At 45.9% G+C, this 19286-nt stretch overlaps 1 protein-coding gene across 3 annotated transcripts in view; it reads right to left on the bottom strand.

Moving 5' to 3' along the window:
- Window positions 1–19286, bottom strand: part of alpha-Spec (alpha spectrin) — a 185931-nt gene that overhangs the window by 13816 nt on the left and 152829 nt on the right. For all 3 annotated transcript variants that reach the window (XM_050195776.2, XM_050195775.3, XM_050195777.3), the window contains 6 exons: window positions 13511–13657; window positions 8927–9185; window positions 5731–5807; window positions 2906–3042; window positions 2188–2260; window positions 1791–2087 (listed from right to left, as the gene is read on the bottom strand). In XM_050195776.2, coding sequence (XP_050051733.1) covers window positions 1791–2087; window positions 2188–2260; window positions 2906–3042; window positions 5731–5807; window positions 8927–9185; window positions 13511–13657 — 990 coding nt within the window. The remainder of the gene's footprint in view (window positions 1–1790; window positions 2088–2187; window positions 2261–2905; window positions 3043–5730; window positions 5808–8926; window positions 9186–13510; window positions 13658–19286) is intronic.

The raw sequence follows: 19286 nt of genomic DNA, 5'->3' as shown, positions 1-19286 counted from the left end.
GATTCTAATGAGAGCTTTTTTTTTTAAAAAGAAAATTGCTCCTGCCTGCATGGTGCAATCTCACATGAAACCAAAACTGCGTTCACAGCATTGGTGACAGCCTACTATCAGAGTCAGCCTAGCAGCGAGCATCATTGCCATCACAGGACAGCAACAGAACAAGTTCGTGCGTAGAATGATGATGACACGCCACTTTTAGCCTTTGATTACAAAAGCTTATTCAAAAGGCAACTTGTTTTACAAGCCAAGCTAGTGGCAGCAAGTCGTGTCACATGTTTTCAGCGTTCCAGATAGTTGTGTGCAGTGCAGGACCAACTAGTGAAGTGGTTAGTCTAGGCAATAACCACCATCCCATCTGCAACTGTTGCAGAGATTTATCATAAATGTGGAAAAATCAAACATGCAATGTACTATATGGCGGCTGACATGTTACGGTCCACGGACAGCAACAAAGTGCTGTCTGAGAGTGATGATGATATATGTAAATAAACAATGTCAGGTGTGCATTAGACTTCTGCTTTGTTTAGGTGCTGTAAAGTAATTTCTACCATAGTTCACATTGAACCTATAAAAGAAAGGAAAGTGTCAATTTTGACGCTAAAGAAGACAAGGTTGACATGCATGGTTGTTCAAGCGATTCGATGATTAAATGTTGATTATATGTTCCTATTCTGTCTCTTCCTGTTTATTGTTAACTTAATTCGCATCTTAATTGTATCTCATTTTGCGTGCAATTAAAATGATGCCTATTGGGTCTCCGTGGCCACCCTGTAACATAGGAGACACTTGTATTCTTCAGAAGTCTCAGCAGCAACACATCTGTTGGACTACTCGCTTCTGTTAAGGCCCCCAAAAGCAGCTAGACATCCTGCAGCTCCTGGCGGACACAATACGAAGTGCACATTTGGGCAAGACGGGCATCGGGAGCTTTTGAGGTCTTAGCATGGCTGGTTCATGCTTAATGCGCCTCAGTATTCTCATTGGCCTGTTGAATGTGCGCAGCCTCAGCGTGTTTAAGTTTCCTCTAGCTGTCTTTCGATATGGCAACATGTTGCCGTTACAAATCCTTTAGGGACAAGTTATAGTCTGGTGTTTTCAGTGCGACAGGCAGTAGCCGGCAATGTGGGAAAACGTCATGCTGGAGAAGTCAGAATCGGCTAAGATTGCTCCCCTGCACTGTTCGACATGTTGAATAGGCACACAGTTTTCCGGGGATCAGCTGTTGCCGTAGCTTCACACAAGAGTGCAGTGAGTGAGCGCTTTTGTTTGGAGAAGGCGCAAACTCTGCACGCTCTTTTCAGTGCACCCGAACTGTAGGCCAACATACTGCTGGCCAGCCAAGCTAGTGTGTGAAGCACTCTGGTCTAGCGGCTAGGGCGTGAAATCAGAGATGTTCTATTCCTGTGATGGTCGCACCAAAGCATGGTAAATGTCGCCAGTCTTGCAGACTGCACCAGATGCTAGACTATATGAGCGTCCACTTTTCGCTGGCATAGCAGAAATGTGCCGCATGTGGCGCGTGTCCAAGCTACGCTGGAGCATTACTTGCCTTTCACACACACCGAGATACTGTGCCATGCTATGGCTTCATCAAGGCCAGCCAGTGAGTAGAGATCAATGAGGCCGGCATACCACTTTCACATCTGCGTGCGCTGAAGGATGATATCACACATGCACACTCAGACATGCCTCTCCTTAGATTTTCAGAACACTCCCGATTCTGCAGATATTCTTTTACACGTGGTACTAGTCTAGCAACAAATCGAAATTATGAGAGACACAAACTGCACCTTGATGATCTTCTGCAGGTTACGCCACGTATCCTCCAAAGCCTCCATGGTGAACCACGTGTAAGGGTTTGGACCAACATTGAAGCTCTTTATTTGTCGGTCCAGAGCAGCGAGGGCTTCAAAATCTGCCTGAGCCGAGCCCAAGGAGTTCTGAAACTGTGCATGAGCCTCTCGCAAGGCACGAATCTCTTCCACAGAGTTGCACCGCACAGGGTCAGTCAAGTCTTCCTCAGCATTCTCAAACCAGCTATTGAAGGCAGATGCCTTCTTGGCAAATGTGAGGAAGAGGTCTTCAATCTGGATAGATAAGGGGAAAAGAAAATCGTATTTGGCATAAGAACAAATACTTCATGGCAACCCAGGAACAAAACGAGGCCAGTACAGGTAGTGAACTTACCTGCTTGAACTGGTCCAACATGTGCAGCAGGCGAAGCTTACGGGCATTTGAAGCTGCCAGTAAATTATTCCAGCTGAAAATTTAAGTGACGTGGTTACTCCATATGTACTGAAGATGAAAAAGCTTGAAAAATGGTGAAAGACAGATGGTGAACTGCTTACCAGAACAAGTGCACTTTGAACTGAAGATTGTACAGCCTCAACCTTCAAAAATGCTAGAAAACTCCTTCCCTACCTATAAATCTTGAGCACTTCTACCACTGACTGACACTTGTCAGTGTCGGTCAGTGGTAGAAGTGCTCAAGACACAGACTGATCGACACTTGTCAGTGTCGATCCGTGTCAACAAGTCGACACTGACAATTTCTTTATAGCATTCACTATAACCCTACTGCGATGTAGCTAAAAATGATACAATAGTCTGAAAGCTATCAATTATTAGAGTTTAAATAATGTTGCAGGACCTCATATTTTGCCTTATCCTACCATCAAAGATTTGAGCTAATATATGCTGCCATATGCAAACAATACAAACAAAGCAAACTGCTGCTTTGGAGTTTATTGGGATACTTAAATGTGCATCATACATGGAGAATGTGGCAACATTCATAGAGGGGGGGACTGGGCTAAAAGTAAAGAAACACCCTTGGAGAAATGCATGAAAAATCAATGCATAGTTAAATGTATCTTAGCCATTATGTTTTCCACGCAAAACTTACCGAGTAAGCACATCATCATGTCGCCTCATTATGGCTGCCGTCTGATCATGATTAGCAGCAACAAGTTGGTCTTTGAGCTGTGTTATGCTCTGAATGCCTTCTTGCTCAAAGGCTCCCAATCCAGCATCAAAGGTTTCCTAAGGAAGAAAATCCAAGTTGTTCTGAATTTTCATTGTGAAAACACACTGTACACATACATACAAGTAATAAATATAATAGCTGTAGGGGACTTTTTTTAAAATATATGATATGATGTGGTTTTCATAATATTACCTTGTGCTCTAAATAGGTAAGCACATGTTTGTCCTCATTCAATTACCCCAGAACTGAACCTTCAAATTTGGGAGTGCTGGCTCACCCCACCCAGCAACAGACATACAAAACCTGCAAGTGCTCTTCTCCACACCCCTTCTTTGACATAACCAAGACGGTGGACCTCGGCTAGAATATTAACTGAAGTATTAACATGCAGGTCAATGACATTTTTGCACCGTCCGTTTTCCACACCATCCAAGGTTTCAGAATGTGCATCTCTGCCTTAACAGTGCTACTAGCATGAACGCGGTCACCTTGGTTTGGGAGAGTTAGCACTGCGGGAAAGCCTGCTTACGAACTTTCACATATCGTCGACTGAAAAAAAATCCGAAGTTCAAATTGGAATGAATCGTAGCGTGCCATGATAAATACCACTATGAGAAGCTAGGTCAACCCGATTTAATTTGACTGTTCATTTTCATATGCTAACTGATAAATATATCTGAAAATACCTCAACGGAAATCAGGCTCATAATGTTGCACTGCACTATCTAGTATAAAAGGTATGGAACGTGTCTAGTATCGGGCGTCTCTGCGCACAACGCCTGGCAATCAAATGCTGCCATCGTCATGCTTTTGTAACATTCCCTTCTTTGTCATCATTCAAACTATGCTCAAAGCTGTACACTCTAAGAAACGCTTGCACCCTTTGGGGCATACCTTGACCCCAAAGAATAGTCGCTATCTATCTTGCATACTTTTCCTTTCCTTAATGCTGCATACCCAGTCTTTTCTTTTTACTATTAGTTTTCTTTATTGTGTGTTTGCTGACCCGTCGCTGCCATGTGTTGTCAGGGGGTTGAGAGTTTTTCAAACAGTCTCTTTATGGCTTTTTTTCTCACCCTCCTCTATGTTCAATGGGAAATAAAGCATTCATTCATTCAGTATGTTCAGGTCACAAACAGCAAGTGCATATCTCCGTGACACAACATACATGACAGGAAAGCAGGAAGCAGAGAGCTCTAAAGAAAGAAAGAAGAAAAAAAAATGCAAGCAAGACTAACAACAATTCTTGTCTGGGGACCAGATATGCCCCAAAGAATGTACTTTTTTTTTTAGGGAGTACTGCTGTGCCCATGTGGAATAATGACAGCCAAGCTACCCATTCCGTATTTACCCACATTAAGAACGCACTTTTTTTCTGAAAATATTGCGCAAATTGGGGGTGCGTACATTATGAGAGGATTCATTTACGTGATCACCTCTAAGACGTAGGAGACACACAGTACGATTCGGCATCCAACGCATTTTGCGGTGCAGTAGCGCCAGATTGGATGCCTGACATGCAACAAATGTAGGAGACACACCGTACGATTTGGTGTACAATACAGTGTCCGATTTGGTGCCACAGCATGACAAAACACCTTGTATTCCGCTTCTGTTCCGGCACGTCGGACACCGTTATTGGATGCCGAATCGTACCACGTGTCTGCTACTTTTGTCGCACATCAGGTGTCAGATTTGGCGCTCCGGCATAGCAATACGCCTCAGATCCAGCTGCTGTATTGGAAACCTAATTGTGCTGTGCATCTTCTACTTTTGTAGCACGTCAAGTGTCCGATTCGGAGCTACGGCACGGCAAAATGCCTCAGATCTGGCTTCCATTTCAGCGCATTGAACACCGTATCGGATGCTGAATTGTGCCATGCGTCTCCTACTTCACAGCAGCAAGTTTTGGGTTTTGATTTGGGGCAATTTTTTGGAGCAGACTAACAGAAAAAAAAAAAAAAAGAAGAGGACATTTTTGGAGTTGCAAAGTGCAAATTGGAGCAATAGAGTAAATGATCCCGATTTTTACACTGGTCCTTTTTTGGATGAACACCTGCAGTATTTTTTAACAACTGCCTTAGAGCTGTCATAGAACCAACTTCAGAGGGTACAAAAGAAACAACTGTTTTCTGCTTTCTAGTGTTTATCAGATCGAGCGAAGTCCTGATGTTTCTAACTGCCAATATTTCAACAGACATAGCTCGAACTGCATTTTGGGTCCAGTCATGGTGGCAGATGTATCAATGAATAAAAACAGAGTATTTGAACAAATAAAGGCATGAGGTGGTTATTTCAAGCAAAATTCCTGATCCCACCTCTCACTTATTGTGTAAGTATAATGCCTGAACACAAACTTAAATTCCAGTCAAACGCTATGGCTCGTGCAGTTGTGTTTTTCTTCCTTCGCCACACTCAGGAACTTTTGCTGTTGGGCTTGTTTGCATATGATAATATAAACTGTTTGAGGTGCAAAATAAAGCACAGACTAAGAATACCATAAAAACTACCAGACTTTTTTTTTTTTTCACAGGCTGCAAGAAATAGAGTGCTGGTGGCGCTACATGTTTTAAGCACAAGGTGTGTGTTCCAAAGTGTTATAATATTGAACAGTGCACATCAATAGTAGCACTTTATTTGGAGAGACCCTAGTTCATCTAGTTGTTGCATTGGCAATTGCAGTCCACTATAAACAATAACAAGGTTCTTAATACACATGCAGCTACTTTAAGTGGGTAGCACACCTGTTTCGTAAGCAAAGTTTGCACAGATGAGAGGTCCCGACCAAAGTCTTCGGAGCGCACGTGGGCTTCTTTGTCGGCTGTAAAAGTTGCAGAACAGTTATCTTCAGCTTTAAACACATTATACTGAAATTTCAAATATCTTTGGTATGAAAAGGCCATTGCATTAATCTCCTGGTACTTTCATCCCTAAATTTGCCACTCTGGGCAGTTAATTTTGCATTGCAAGAAAGAAATCTCAGCCAATAGATGTACTCCAGAGTAATGCAGCTTTCTGCGTAGTCATTTCTTCACTCTGCCAAGCTACAGCTCAAATATTTTTACCCTGCTTTGAGACTGGCGTGCAATGTGCAATGAGTTGTAGCCCTCTGCGGTGAATATTTGCTGATATTTCTCCTTCAGCATGCATAATAAGCCACACTGAGTGACAAGCTTAAGGATTATTATCTTTAGGGATGAGACTTGTAGAAAAATAAAGTGAAATGACATAGACTTAAGATTCACTTGTTCCAAAGTTTTCTATTAAACGTACACCATAACCTGAATAAACAATGTTAATTAGTATATACAGTAAAGCCTCGTTAATAAAAATTACATGGGACTGAAAAAAAGAATGTCTGAATTATTCGAATGTCGAATTATAGAGGGCATCAAGAAAACAATGAACAAGTGCTTAGCATGACAACACGCTTTTATTTACTGAATGAATGAGTAAATCCTGTTTCTATTCTGCACAATAGCAGTGCAGAAGCTACAATTCTCGTCATCTCGTGACTGATTGGCTCTCGCAATGGCGAAGGCCTCACAACTTCCTTCGTTCGCAGCATGGCCAATGTGCGCTTTCATTCCACAATTTTTACTACTGCATGCCTATCCCGATTATTTTTTTTCACCAATGAGCTGGTTGACAACAGATCGTCCGTATGTATACAGTTGAACCTACTTATAATAATATTCAAGTGCCATGAAAATTCCATTGTTATAAGCAAGAATTGTCATAACCGGGTTGCATGAAAAAATTCAAAATAGGGGGATGGCAGAGCTGCTGTGAGATAACTACAATGGCGGGGAGGCCAGTGCCCCTCCCCACCACCTTCCTCCATCTGGCTGCTGATTGTGTGCACTTGTTAATCTACTTCCTGGGCGCTCTGATCGCATGTAACAAGAAGCGGCTGTCGGTGTTAAAGAATGGCACTGCTATAACATCTGCAAAGAGGGGTCAGTCATGGGCGGCAGGCAATATGAGAGCTTTGCCAAAGCATTGCCTTGGTGGCCCCAAAGGGGCCTTTTAATAAAGGCGATAAAGTTTCCGTGGCAGCCTGTCAGCTTGAGAAATCCGGAAATAAACGCTGAGGCGAGATCGCCACAAGCATTTTGCCACATACTTCTCACTGGCTTGCACCCGAAAGGCTTATGTCTGTCAGCCTTGCAAGCTTTACGCAAAGCTTGCCGACATCCTTCTCCACGGCATCCAGGTGCTTCACGTAGTGCAGCGGAAGGTTCCTCACAAAAACAAAGCCCCAGAAGGACTGAATCATCTGCCGGGCCTCCTGTGAGGACAACGTTGAGGCAGCCTGCCTTACCGCGTCATCATTTCCGTCATCACCGTCCCTATCCGATGCAAGCACGTTCACGACGATCACCTCATCGGTTAGAAGTAGAGTGTACTAGAATACGGTTGAGTGGGATGAGCGGCTGAGGCGGTGCATGCTTTGCAGTGAGGCGCGCGAAGACAAAAATACTGTGGCGACGCTGCAATCAAAGTGGATTGGGCCATGTCAAGGTCGCGCCGTTGGACACTGCTAGCGATACTTCTCAGAAGGGTCATTCATACTAATTCGTGCGCTGGTCTATGCGTTCAGACTGCTCAAACAGTGTTTATAATTGCACACGACACATATTTATGCCTTAGGAATAGATGCCTTTCTTTTATTTATTTCATTTTTTTTACAGCGAAGCTGTATATGGCTAGGGTTCTGTGCATTTTTGTTCACAGTGAACAAAAACTATCATCAATGGCTCATACCCCCATAAGCATTTGTACTCTTGTAAGCAAGCAAAATATGCAATGGCCCATGGCCCAGTAAGGCAGAGGCTACAAGCACTTACAGGGTTTCTACCAAGTTGACATTTCCAAATTCCCAGAGTTTTCCAGGTTTTCCATGAGTGCCTTTGCAAAATTTCCTGAGTCGCGCAGAACTTTGTTTTATGTCAAGACAGGCTGACACCATGTCGCCCAATGCTGTCACTCTTCAGGCACATGGCTGATGTGCATACCGCGTCAAAACGAAGCTAGGTTTGCCGCAACCGCTGTGGATGAAACCCTGGCTATTGACACGATAACACACTCTAAAACAAAATTACACCCTTTGGGTCGTACCTTGCCACATAACAATAATCGTAATCTGTCTTGTCTGCATTTCCTTTCTTTAACGCTGCGAGCCCGGTACTTCCCAGTAACGAACGGCATGTGCGTTATCAGCATGACATAGCACTCCCGACAGGAAAGTAGCGGGCATGCAGTTTTCAAGAAAGGCAGATGACTATTGTGTGGCAGATATACACCCCAAAGGGTGTACGTTTGCCTAAGAGTGTAGATGGCAACTACACAGTTATGAAGGAATGCAGCCAATGCAGTATTATGCATGGTGCTAAACACAAGAATAAAAGCTTTAAAGGCACAAATAGGCACAAGGTGTCCCAGCGTTGCGGTCACACACGTACGGTTTCCACTGATGACTAAGACAATGTGGACTCTGCCACTTCATTTCGATTTTATGCTGCCACCATTCTTGCTCTTTAACAGCGCTCCACGCTCGCCAAGCTCCCAGAGTTGTCTGAATTAATGGATGTGTGGCTAAATGTGTCTGAATTAGAGTTTGATTGCATAAAATGCATACGCCTGCAGGGACCAATGAACAAGTCCGAATTATGCGATTGTCAAAATTAACGAGAGTTGAATGAACAAGGTTTTACTGTACATCTGACTACATCTTTCTATGCACAGTGTCGAAGAGCCTAAAGCATAAAAAAAATGAATAACAGTTTAACATTGAAGGCACAATATTTAAACTATTTGTGTTGTTAAAACATGATAACCTGAATTAAAAAAAATTCTTGACTACATGCAGCACTTCATTAAACAGCAGTGTGACTGTGCAGTGTCAGAGAAATGTGGTACATAATGGCGACTGCTTACCAATCCAGCTCTCAACGACATCGGCCTTCCACATGAACTGCAGGTAGGCTGAATTGTCCTGGAGCTTGGCTCGACGACGGGCAGCACTTGCCTCCAAGGCATCGAGCCTCTGCACTAGCTGGTCCAGCCGCTGCTGGATGCTTTCCTTGTGGTGATTTCCTTTCTGAACTAGGCCCTGGCCAGCTGCCACCGTGTCTCCACATCTCTCTCGGTGAACTGCAAAGTCTGCCTCAAATGCCTCATGCTTCTTCAGCAACCCCTGCAGCAAAATGTGCAAGAGATCAATCACTGAAACAATAGCCTCTACACAAGCCTGTTTTCTGTACCACATGGTACAGAGGAGAGGCTTGTTATGACTTTTACTTGCTCTAAACGATCAAGTTTTGTTATCTTTCCAACAGAGAGACACAACCGAAAAGCTGCGCTGACCATCAGTCCAAAGACCTTGCTAAATCATTAGATCGGTAGTAGTGATGGGCGGTGTGTACAAAGAGCAGGGTCATAACACGAGCTTGTGACCCATGCTTAATAGGAATTCCTCTTTTAAGAGGAAAAATTGCAAGCCGCTATCTCAATCACAAAAGAAGTTCCACAGGTTACCCAGTCTTTTCAGACAAGGATGAAGACGCGCTACTTCCTTCAGTGAGCACACGTGCGGCCTCGGACATCTAAGGGCATCACAGACCTGCTCTGTTTCATGCGGTTAAGAGCCGTTTGCCTCTCTAAAGCCTCTTTCACATGCAAGTGGTGGTCGCGGCGGCTGAGTCGCACCGCGGTGCGCAGACACAGCTTCGTTTCATATGCTCCACTATGGCACGATGCATGCCGCTGTGCTGCTTCGTGTTCCTTGCGGAAAGCGCCCATGAGCCGCGGGTTTCAGTGGTCTTCAAGAGCTGAACGGTTTAATCAATGTATTTAGTTGGTGCTCCACTTTTGTGCTTGTAAACCTTGTAGAAAAAAAAAATACTGCGAGTCGAACTGCTAATAGAAATTTCTATTCACATTTACGTGTCTTTTTGCTCTTTATAGGCGATAGCTTGAAAATCTTGCTAAGCACATGCACACAGAATTAGCCATATGGAAGCAAAGGAATGGGTTGGTACGTATTTCTGAAATTTGGGCTTGACGCACATGCATATCGGCCAATGGCTCTTATTTTCAAATGCCGCAGGGCATTTGGGCCCCGTCTCGGCCACCCGGATGCAAGAGGCCTATGGACGACTTTCAAAGAAGCCCGCGTCCCTTTTCGCTTCTTGGCATTCGGGTAGAAAGGTGGCGTCCTTTGCAGAGCTTGGCGCACATGATTTTTTAACTAAAGAAACAAGACCAAACAAAATTATGAATACGCTAGCTCGGAGTTGTAAAGAAGAAAAAAAAAACGCCTACATGCGCTGTGGATGAAAAGTACAGAGTGCCGTTTCGTCCAATCTGTCCCATATGGGGTCACCATTGGGGGAAAAAAAGTGGCAAAAAAGAAAACGGCATGTGCGGACAATTTGGTTCCACAGAATGGAGCTCGAAATTGACACATGGAAATGAGCAGCACTTCTGAGACACCAACGGACATGGCCTATTTGAGCAATGCAGACTTCTACTTTATGGAAGTATGCGTCACTTATGACGATGAGTACCTTCAGCTTTAGTCCATCTTTTCGAAGAATCCTTCTCTTGTCTTTGTTGAGAAAAGCCTTTATTTTAGCATTCCAAACAAGTGGACACCGCAAAACTTAAGTGATGAATAGCTGGTCGAAGACAATGCGAGACATTGCAAACTGGCAGCGGACGTTGTCTGCAAGAACCATCTGCTCGAGCGGACAAGTTCCTCGCATCGCCTAGACTTTGGCCATGCCGCTGTCACGTGATCTTAATGTCGATGCTTATGGGTGCTCCGCCATTTGTTGCCGTACTCGCTGCTCGCAAATTTTTCCAAATGTTTTGATCGTGATCACAGCGATGTGCGCCGCTCGGAAAACTGGTTTTAGGAAAGGAGGCTTGCTCACGCGATGGCCACTGTGCAGTTTCTGGCCCAAAATCATCCTAACCTCCACCCACTTGGTGGGTAGGCTAGGATGATGAGCCAGCTGAAAAGCTAACAAAAAAGCAAGAGAGAGAGAGAGAAAATAAAAGGAAAAAGAAATGTAACAATTTCGTCCAAAAGGCGAAGCATCGATTGTGATGGTAAATTAGTGGACAGCTAGCTATAAGAAGTAAGAATAATAGCTTTATCGGCCGTATAATCTTGTAAACATAGGCATACAAACTAAATTAACAAGCATGGCGTCATGCACGCACAAACAAACATAAACACATCTAACTTGATGACCACAGAAACTCGCTGTCAAATCACTTGAGCGAGGAAGCGTGGCAGCAGCGAGCGAATTGACTTTCGTGCTGCATCTCACATCAACGCAAACTAAGCTGTGTAAACACAGCGCGCAGCCGGACTCTGTCCCCGTCACAGATGGCTTTCAATATACAACGGCCTGGGTGGCCACATGCGGCCGCCCAGAGTAGAATGCACGCAACCTCCCTCCCTCCGCATCCGGAAGACGTTGCACTTTCTCGTCACTTGCATGCGCGAGATTGAGCCGTGATCACAGGCTCACCCTCGCATGCTTTCACTTGCACATACAGCACATGGCACGTGGCAACAATTTATCGCACTTAGACTTAATACGGAAACTCAAGGCGACACCAACTGCAGAAATGCGCCTCGAGTGTCCATATACAGTTGAACCTGACTATATCGAACCCGTTTACATAGAATTATTCTGTATATCAAACATTTTCTGAGCGCAGTATAGTTACAATGAGTGTATAAAAATTACGCTTACATCGAACAAAAATAGCAGCGACTCCTGATATATCGAATGTGAAGCGGCACAAAAATGCTCCCTGAAGTTGGCTTTCCCTTGTGGTGGTGGGGAAACCCAGCGGTGCGGATCCATCCAACCACTCTCCCTACCGTGACTGCACTACGTCAGGCGAGCCATGGACACTCCATGCAAAAAATGATCCTAGTCCGCCCGCAGCGCTGCTCAGACAGCCAATCAGAGGCTCTTGTGCCCTCGTCGTGCAAGATACCACAAGTGCGAGTTGTCTCGCCGATTTCCTGGTTCATTGTGCTTGCGCCTCGTGGGCCTTCTCCCAGACATTGCAACTGAAGTGATGAAGTGGCAGAATTTGCCTTTTGCCGTGAAGCTCGAAATCATAAATCGAGTTGAACGTGGCGAGAAGTCTGATGTCGCCGCAGCGTGCAAGATTCGAAGGAGCACTCTCAGCACGATCTTGAAGAATAAGGGGGAGATTAGGGCTAAAGCAGGCAAACTTGCGACCCGGTCCCCATGGCGCCCGATGCGTACGCACGGCCGTGTTTAAGGAACAGAGGTGGCCGTGTACAAGTGGTTCATCCAAAATTGCTTCAGACGTGCCGGCTTCCACATGCCCGGTGATGACTGAAAATTCTGATGAGTGCGACGAAGCCATTGCCGGTGTAGCTGAAGTTTGGAGCGAGCTGTCAGGATTTCTGGAAGCTGTTGACGAAACAACAGTCAACAAGTTTGTGAATATGGATGATGGTGTCACGACCACGGGAGAGCCGGAAAACGAAGATTACATTGCCGACATCATACTGAGCACAAGTGAAAGCGGGCACAATGAGGAAAGCAACGACAATCTTTTGCCCACATCCTCCGAGGTGACTCGTGCACTCGCACTAGTCCGGCCCTTCTGCGCGAATGTAGAAGGTTGCGGCCTCAGCTGCTGCAACTCTAGACAATGTGGAGGAGCGCTTGCGTCGCAGGCATTGAAACTGCCCAAGCAGAAGAAAATACAGAACTATTTCATGCGAAACTAAGCCAGCTTCATCAATAAAGTGATTTTATAAATGGTATGTACTTTTATGACATCCAATTCTTTAGCAGGCTTATATTGAATTATTCCCTATATCGAACTAATAGGAGTTTTTTTTGAGAGTTTGATATAGCCGGGTTCGACCAATTACTATCGCAATAAGAAAGCTGCCAAGAAAAACGCCTACTTTGCCTTCAAAGCAAGGGCAACCAAAATGGTCTCAGTATGCCAACACTAGTAAGGTTGGTCCCATGAAACCTGTGTGCACATCTCCAGCCTTTATATTATGCAGGCACAATCTGAAATAGGGTTTGATCTAAGCAGTTTTTTTCGGCCGTTCACCGAGTCCTAATGTAACATATTTATTCTTTGGAAAAGAAATTCGTGAGCACCTATGACAGTAAGTTACTTTTTTAGCATGTAAGTTAACTTTGCAAATGCTTAGTACTTGCATAATATTGAGCTTCCACACATAGATAAGCAAGAAAGTTCAGATAACCTTTTGCAATGTACCCACAAATTTCATAGTTCTTAACATCACTGTTGCTCACACATGCATGCAAGCAAAATTTCAGAATGCATTAAAAAGGGAAGGTCACGTGGGCAAACCAACTGCAACTGCTAATGCAACTGGGACAACTTATGAAGAACAAATTACAAAAAAGAAGAGTCATCAACAGTGAAAGGTTCTCTGTGATTGGAAAATTCATAACCATACTAGAGTCAACTAACCTGTACAGCAGCCATGGTGTCTCCACAGTCTTCTACAGAGAGGAGCTGTTGTTTTTCAGTAATCCACGCCTCCTCCTCTTCCACCTTAGCAAGGAACTGCTGATACACCAGAGACTCGTCCAGTTTATGGCCACGATCACCAGCCATCTAAGTCGACAGCAGGCCAAAGGAAAAGAGTTGTGTCAGTTAGCACGCGACTGATGTTTACAAATGTTCCAAAGTCAGAAGCAAGCTAAAATAAAACATAAAAGAGGTGTGTGAATACCAAATATTAAACTTTGAATGAAATATTGAATCAAAATCGAATTAAGAAAATACAGCTGAGTATCAAATCTAATATTAAATGCCAGCAAACATGAAGTGTAATGCTTACGACAAATTTTGTTCATGACAACCAGGTGTGGTGCACACGCTTGGGACTCCATTTTCTCATTACATAAATTTTACTAGGTATCTAACTTTGGTACCCAGGACATCTTTGGTACCCAGTTGAAATGGAACATCCAATTAGTATGCGACCACTGATCACAACTCAGTTGCTCACTTTCATTGTTAAGGCAGTTTGGAATATTTTACAGAAAGAACAGCATTGCAAGACTGGACACAAGGGAGGAACCACACATACACTGCGCTGAGTAACAACTGCATGTTTATAATCTTGCTGAGCATTTTGTAGAGAGAACTAAGGCAGTACCAACATGTGAGCAATGAACACGATGCCCAGGCTCAGTTTTTCTCAGAAAGCGAGGTGACTCGAACACATTGCAGAGACAGTCGCGCAAGGGGCCCGCTCGTCTGAATGCCTGCAGCATTGCCGCCACCCACGGTTCGACCCCTTCACGGACCGCAGGCACCTCCCTCCACCTCAAGCCAGACGTTTTACGACCCTAGCTGTGTATGGTAGCCTGTGTCATTGAGAGAGAAAAACTGCGTTTCAATAAGGAAGGCTGCGTTTGTTTGCTCCCCAAAGTTCGCGAGGTGCCCTTTTCACGAGGGAGTCACTTGGGGTGAGTATGCGTGTGCCTTACATTGCGTCGCATGTTTCTGGTCCACAGTGGCACATTTGTGGGCCACTGCCGACCAGACCTAGTTTTTCTAAAGTACTCGGTCCAAGTGGCGAAATTGCCCAGCGGCGAACGCTCGCCCCTCGGGGTCAATAAATTTGACTCCCACCGGCTACCTGGTCCGATCAGAAAAACTCAGCCTGGCGAAAATTGCCATTGGAAGTGACGGGAATGCATCACGCACTCACCAGGTGTCGCGACGATCGATCTCCCTCGACTTCCGGCAGCTGGTTGGTTTTTGTGAATTTTTCCTTTTCCATCGAAGTGTTCGTCGCACGGCTGCGCTGAAGCGACAGAATGCGGGTGTTTGGGCTAGTTTGGCCGCACACTTTCTAGCTTCCCGGCAATTGACGGCCAAAGGATGATCGCCCTTCTCAATACCGGGCTCCGATGTGAGCATGATAAAGACTATGCATGCCGTGTGGCTGAGCAAGGAGCTTTGGCACCTCCCGGGGTGGCCACACACAGAGTCGGTGGACAGCAATCACCCCTCGGTGAACTAGATTTAAAGGTGCATGTCGATGAGGTTGAACTTCCTGCCATCCACTTCTACATAGTCACTGATGATGCCTTTGTTGGACCGGACGTCATCATTGGCACTGACGTGATCGACCTGCCCGATCTGCTGTTGGTCCGTAGTGGTGGGGGCACCCATTTGCTGAACCAAAGGCAAGCACGAAAGCTGACAGGTATCATTGCAGAATTGGGAAGAGTGAGAGAAGTCGTCAAGTTTCGCGAAAGCGTTAAGGCTGGCCCATGGACGGTTCTGTCTGCGCTGGGAATGCCTTCTCTTGATGCACCTGATGTTTTCAGCATCCCAGTTGCGAACTACAGTAACGGCAAGTTGCACATGATGCAAGGACAAATACTCATGTGTCCACCCACTCCTTGCAACATGCCAGAGCAAGTTTTACTGACTGCCAATGAGAAGGCCCATCCGCTGCAATTGATAAGCCGAGGCGATATTAATGTTGGCTTAATCGTCTATGGTGAGGAGGAAACAGCCCTGTGCATTGCTTAACAAGCATAATAATTGCTGCACACTGCAACTTGAATTGGGGTGCACAGGCATCGCCGAGGCAAAAGTCATCGAGCTCCTTCGAAGCAAGCCAGTTTCCCAGCCACCATACCATGTAGCTCTTACTACCAGAGGTGGGTATGGAAAGCGATTACTGACGATTTGATATCATATGGATTAATCTGTAGTAGTACTTCCGAGTACCGCAACCCTGTTCTCGCATGCGAGAAGAAAGGATGCGCGCACAGGAGGGTGATCGACTACCACCGCCTCTGTAATCACAAACAGTTAAGGACACAGGACAGCCCATGAAAACGCATATTAAACGCAGAGGCCTGTACATTGTTACAGACGTGCTGCCTGCAAACACATACTGCATCTTGAGCCTACGAATATCGAAGGGATCGATGCAGCCAAACTACGTCACGAGCGCACATGCACGCCAGATGAAACAATTGGCGTCGGACAGCGAGTGCGGAAGCGAGTCAGAGTGATGAGAAACTCTTGGGACGAGCTCACGCGGGATGGGAGAGTGTAAGCAATGAACCCAGCTCCCAGGCCCCGTTTTTCTTATGTTGAATTCCAATGGTAGATCGCGAGCGCTCGGCCGGATCACGAACGGAGCGCGTCGCTCCGACAGATCGCTCTCATGTGCGCACACCATATCTGCGAAGGGAATGCGTGCGCTCCCGCGGGGGCACTTAGTACACGAAAATCAAGTGAGAGGGCGCTAGGATAGAGAGAGGAACAAGCGCTTGGAAGCGCAACCCACCACCCCATTTCACTGCCCGTGTCAGAAGAATCATCACTCGACTTGGAAATTGTACTGTCTGAGTCGGAGCTGTCTAGGAGCGCGAACAAAATCGCACGGCGCGAAGCGGCGTAGGGTCCCCAGAAATACTTTCTATGGACCCTGGACCCTAGCGGCGTCCACGTTTCCCATGTCGTCCATAGCTGCCCGCGACCGGAAACAGGCGACCGTGACAGGAAGCAGAGGCGGGTGAAGGAAATACGTCACGAGGACTTCCGGTCAAATCTGCCGATTTCGGCGGAGCAAATATTTTTGCTCCACGGAGCAATCCGGGATCAGCGGCTGGTCCCAATCTGCCATTGGAATAGGATTGCTCCATACAGAGCAGAAAAACTTGATCTGGATCTGCCATTGGAATTCAACATTAGAAAGCAAGGCGACTCGAACACCTTGCAGAGACAGTCCCACAAGGGGCGGTCTGCATGCCTGCAGCCTTGCCGCCACCCACGGTTCGACTTCTTCGCGGTCCGCAGGCATCTCCCTCTGCCTCGAGCCCGGCATTTTATGACCCCCAACTAGGTACGGTAGCCCGTGTTAGTGAGAGAGAAAAACTGCATTTCAACAAGAAAGGTTGTGCTTCTGTTTGCTCCCTCAACGAGGCACCCTTCTTGCGTGGGAGCAATGCCTCCTTTACTAGATGCCCGCCACGTTGCTCACTTTCCCATTGTAGCGACGGTTCCCTTAGTTCAGCATAAATTCCGTGAGGCAGCGCTCGTTGCCTTTTCAACTTCCGGCGGCGGGGGCCGAATGCTTCCGCCAGTAAGTTCGTAGAGCCGATATGCGCGGCTGTCTGTTAGAGAGCGTTCTCACGGGCCTCCTAGACAGTGGCAGATGCCATGGTAATCTGAGAGGCTGCAGCACGTTATCTAAGTTGCAGGCGTTCGCCATGAGAGGTGCTCGTTGCCTTTTTGCAGAGACGAGAAAAGGGGAGAGGGCACGGAACAGTTTACCGGTCAATGCAGCAGCCATCTAGTAAAGAGGCATTGGTGGGAGCTTGAGGCGAGTGTACGCTTGTGCCTTACTTTGTGTTGCATGTTTCTCATCCACAGTAGCACATTAGCGGGCCACTGTTGACCAGACCTAGTTTTTCTAAAGCCCGGGATACATGGAGTGGAAAACCGGCGACCAAGCAGCGAAATTGCCCGGCGGTGAATGCTCGCCCCTCGGCGTCCAAAAATTTGACTCCCCCTGGCTACCCGGTCCGATTGGAAAAACTCCACCCGGCAAATATCGCTGTCGGAAGTGGCGGGAACGCCTCGCGCACTCACCAGGCATCTCAACGATCGATCTCCCTCGACTACTGGCAGCTGGTTGGTTTTTGTGTATTATTCCTTTTCCATCGAAGCGTCCATCGCGCGGCCACACTGAAGCGATGGAATGCAGGCGTTTGGGCTAGTTTGGCCATGCACTTTCCGGCTCTCTCCGCGTGAAAGGGACGCCATTGATCATTACAGCCGAATACTGAATGTTTGAGAGCATGAAAATAACACTACAAATTTGTGTAAACATCTTTTGTCTACAAACTTAAGTAAGGTGCACACAAAACAAATAATAATTAGAAGTGCAGTGCAATTTTCTTACCAACCTGATCGAAGGTTCCAAGGCGTAAAATAGTGTGTGCATTGTACTGCTTTTCTTATTACTGCTGTTTTTGTATGTGTGGTGGCGCCCATATGGGTTTGGGTATAGGGGATGAAACTGTTTCTCGTTCACAGCGCCCGAAACTGCTTTTTCTTTTTTTCGCTGTCGGCAAGCGTGCTTGTAACTTTTGCTTTTGTGCTTCTTCGTTCAGAAATCACCCCTGCTCTACTACAACAATAAGTCCCTTCTGCTCAAATGCCTTGAGGGAAAAGAGCGACGACAGATTATAGTTAGAAGCCGACCATGCCTGGTCTCCTGGCTGTTTGCATCTGTGTGGGACCAGGCGGCGCACGGAATGCCTGGGGCATCGAAAACCAGAGCCACTGAGAGGTCCATTTCACGCCAAGTATAGATAATTCTATCCTCTCCGGCTGCAGTACTGAACGCTTGATGTTGGAGGAGGCTTTAAAACAGCAAATGAAACTGAAGTAAACATGAATAACCACAAAGTGTTTTTTACACAATGTAAACTAACGTCGCTTCTGCAACGTCTGCGCTGCAACTTCTGCAACGCCTGCGCTTCGTGGTGCGACCGCTCAACGTAGCCAGACGGTGCAAAGCCAGCCCACTAAAGTGCTTGCAGCTCAATGGAATGTGTGGAAATCTCTTGCAAGCGTCTCTATGAAACTTTTTTCCATGTTGTTTAGTCAGTAACAACAAATAATACAATAAAGAGCCTATTTACTATCTTTTTTTATCGAAGAACACATTCCCAGAGTCTGGCAACACTGACCAACATGCGGCGAGCACGCGGCGGCGTCCGCCTGTTTTTCACTGAATGTATGCGATGCCAGCGAACCAACGGTGTCGTCTCGCCCCGTCTATGTCGGGCGACGTTCCCCATGAAAGTACGCTCCACGTATCCTGGGCTTAACCAAGTGCGTGGTCAGGCAGCTGAGTGCACGGTCGAAAACTTTTACAAAGAAGACCATGAAAAGAATGCAGACCTGGGTGAAAAGGAAAAGAAGGAAAGAAGAAAAAAAGGAAAAAAGGCCTCACGCCCAGTGCATTTTTGTTAATATGCAGTTTCAAGAAAATTGATTTCTTGGACAGCTAACGCTACAGGATGCTGACGCAATCAAAATTGTGAACAATTAATCTCAAAGAGTTCTCTGGTGTATTTATATATATATTTTAATCAACGGAACGCCTGTTGAATACAATGAAGTGCATTTTCCGTTTGAAGCTGAAGAAATAGCGAGTTATGCTGTCCTCAATATTGTCAGTTTAATAGACTTCCAT

This window comes from Dermacentor andersoni, chromosome 1 (assembly GCF_023375885.2).
Source record: "Dermacentor andersoni chromosome 1, qqDerAnde1_hic_scaffold, whole genome shotgun sequence".
Lineage (NCBI taxonomy): Eukaryota > Metazoa > Arthropoda > Arachnida > Ixodida > Ixodidae > Dermacentor > Dermacentor andersoni.
This window is presented reverse-complemented; position numbering and strand designations above follow the sequence as displayed.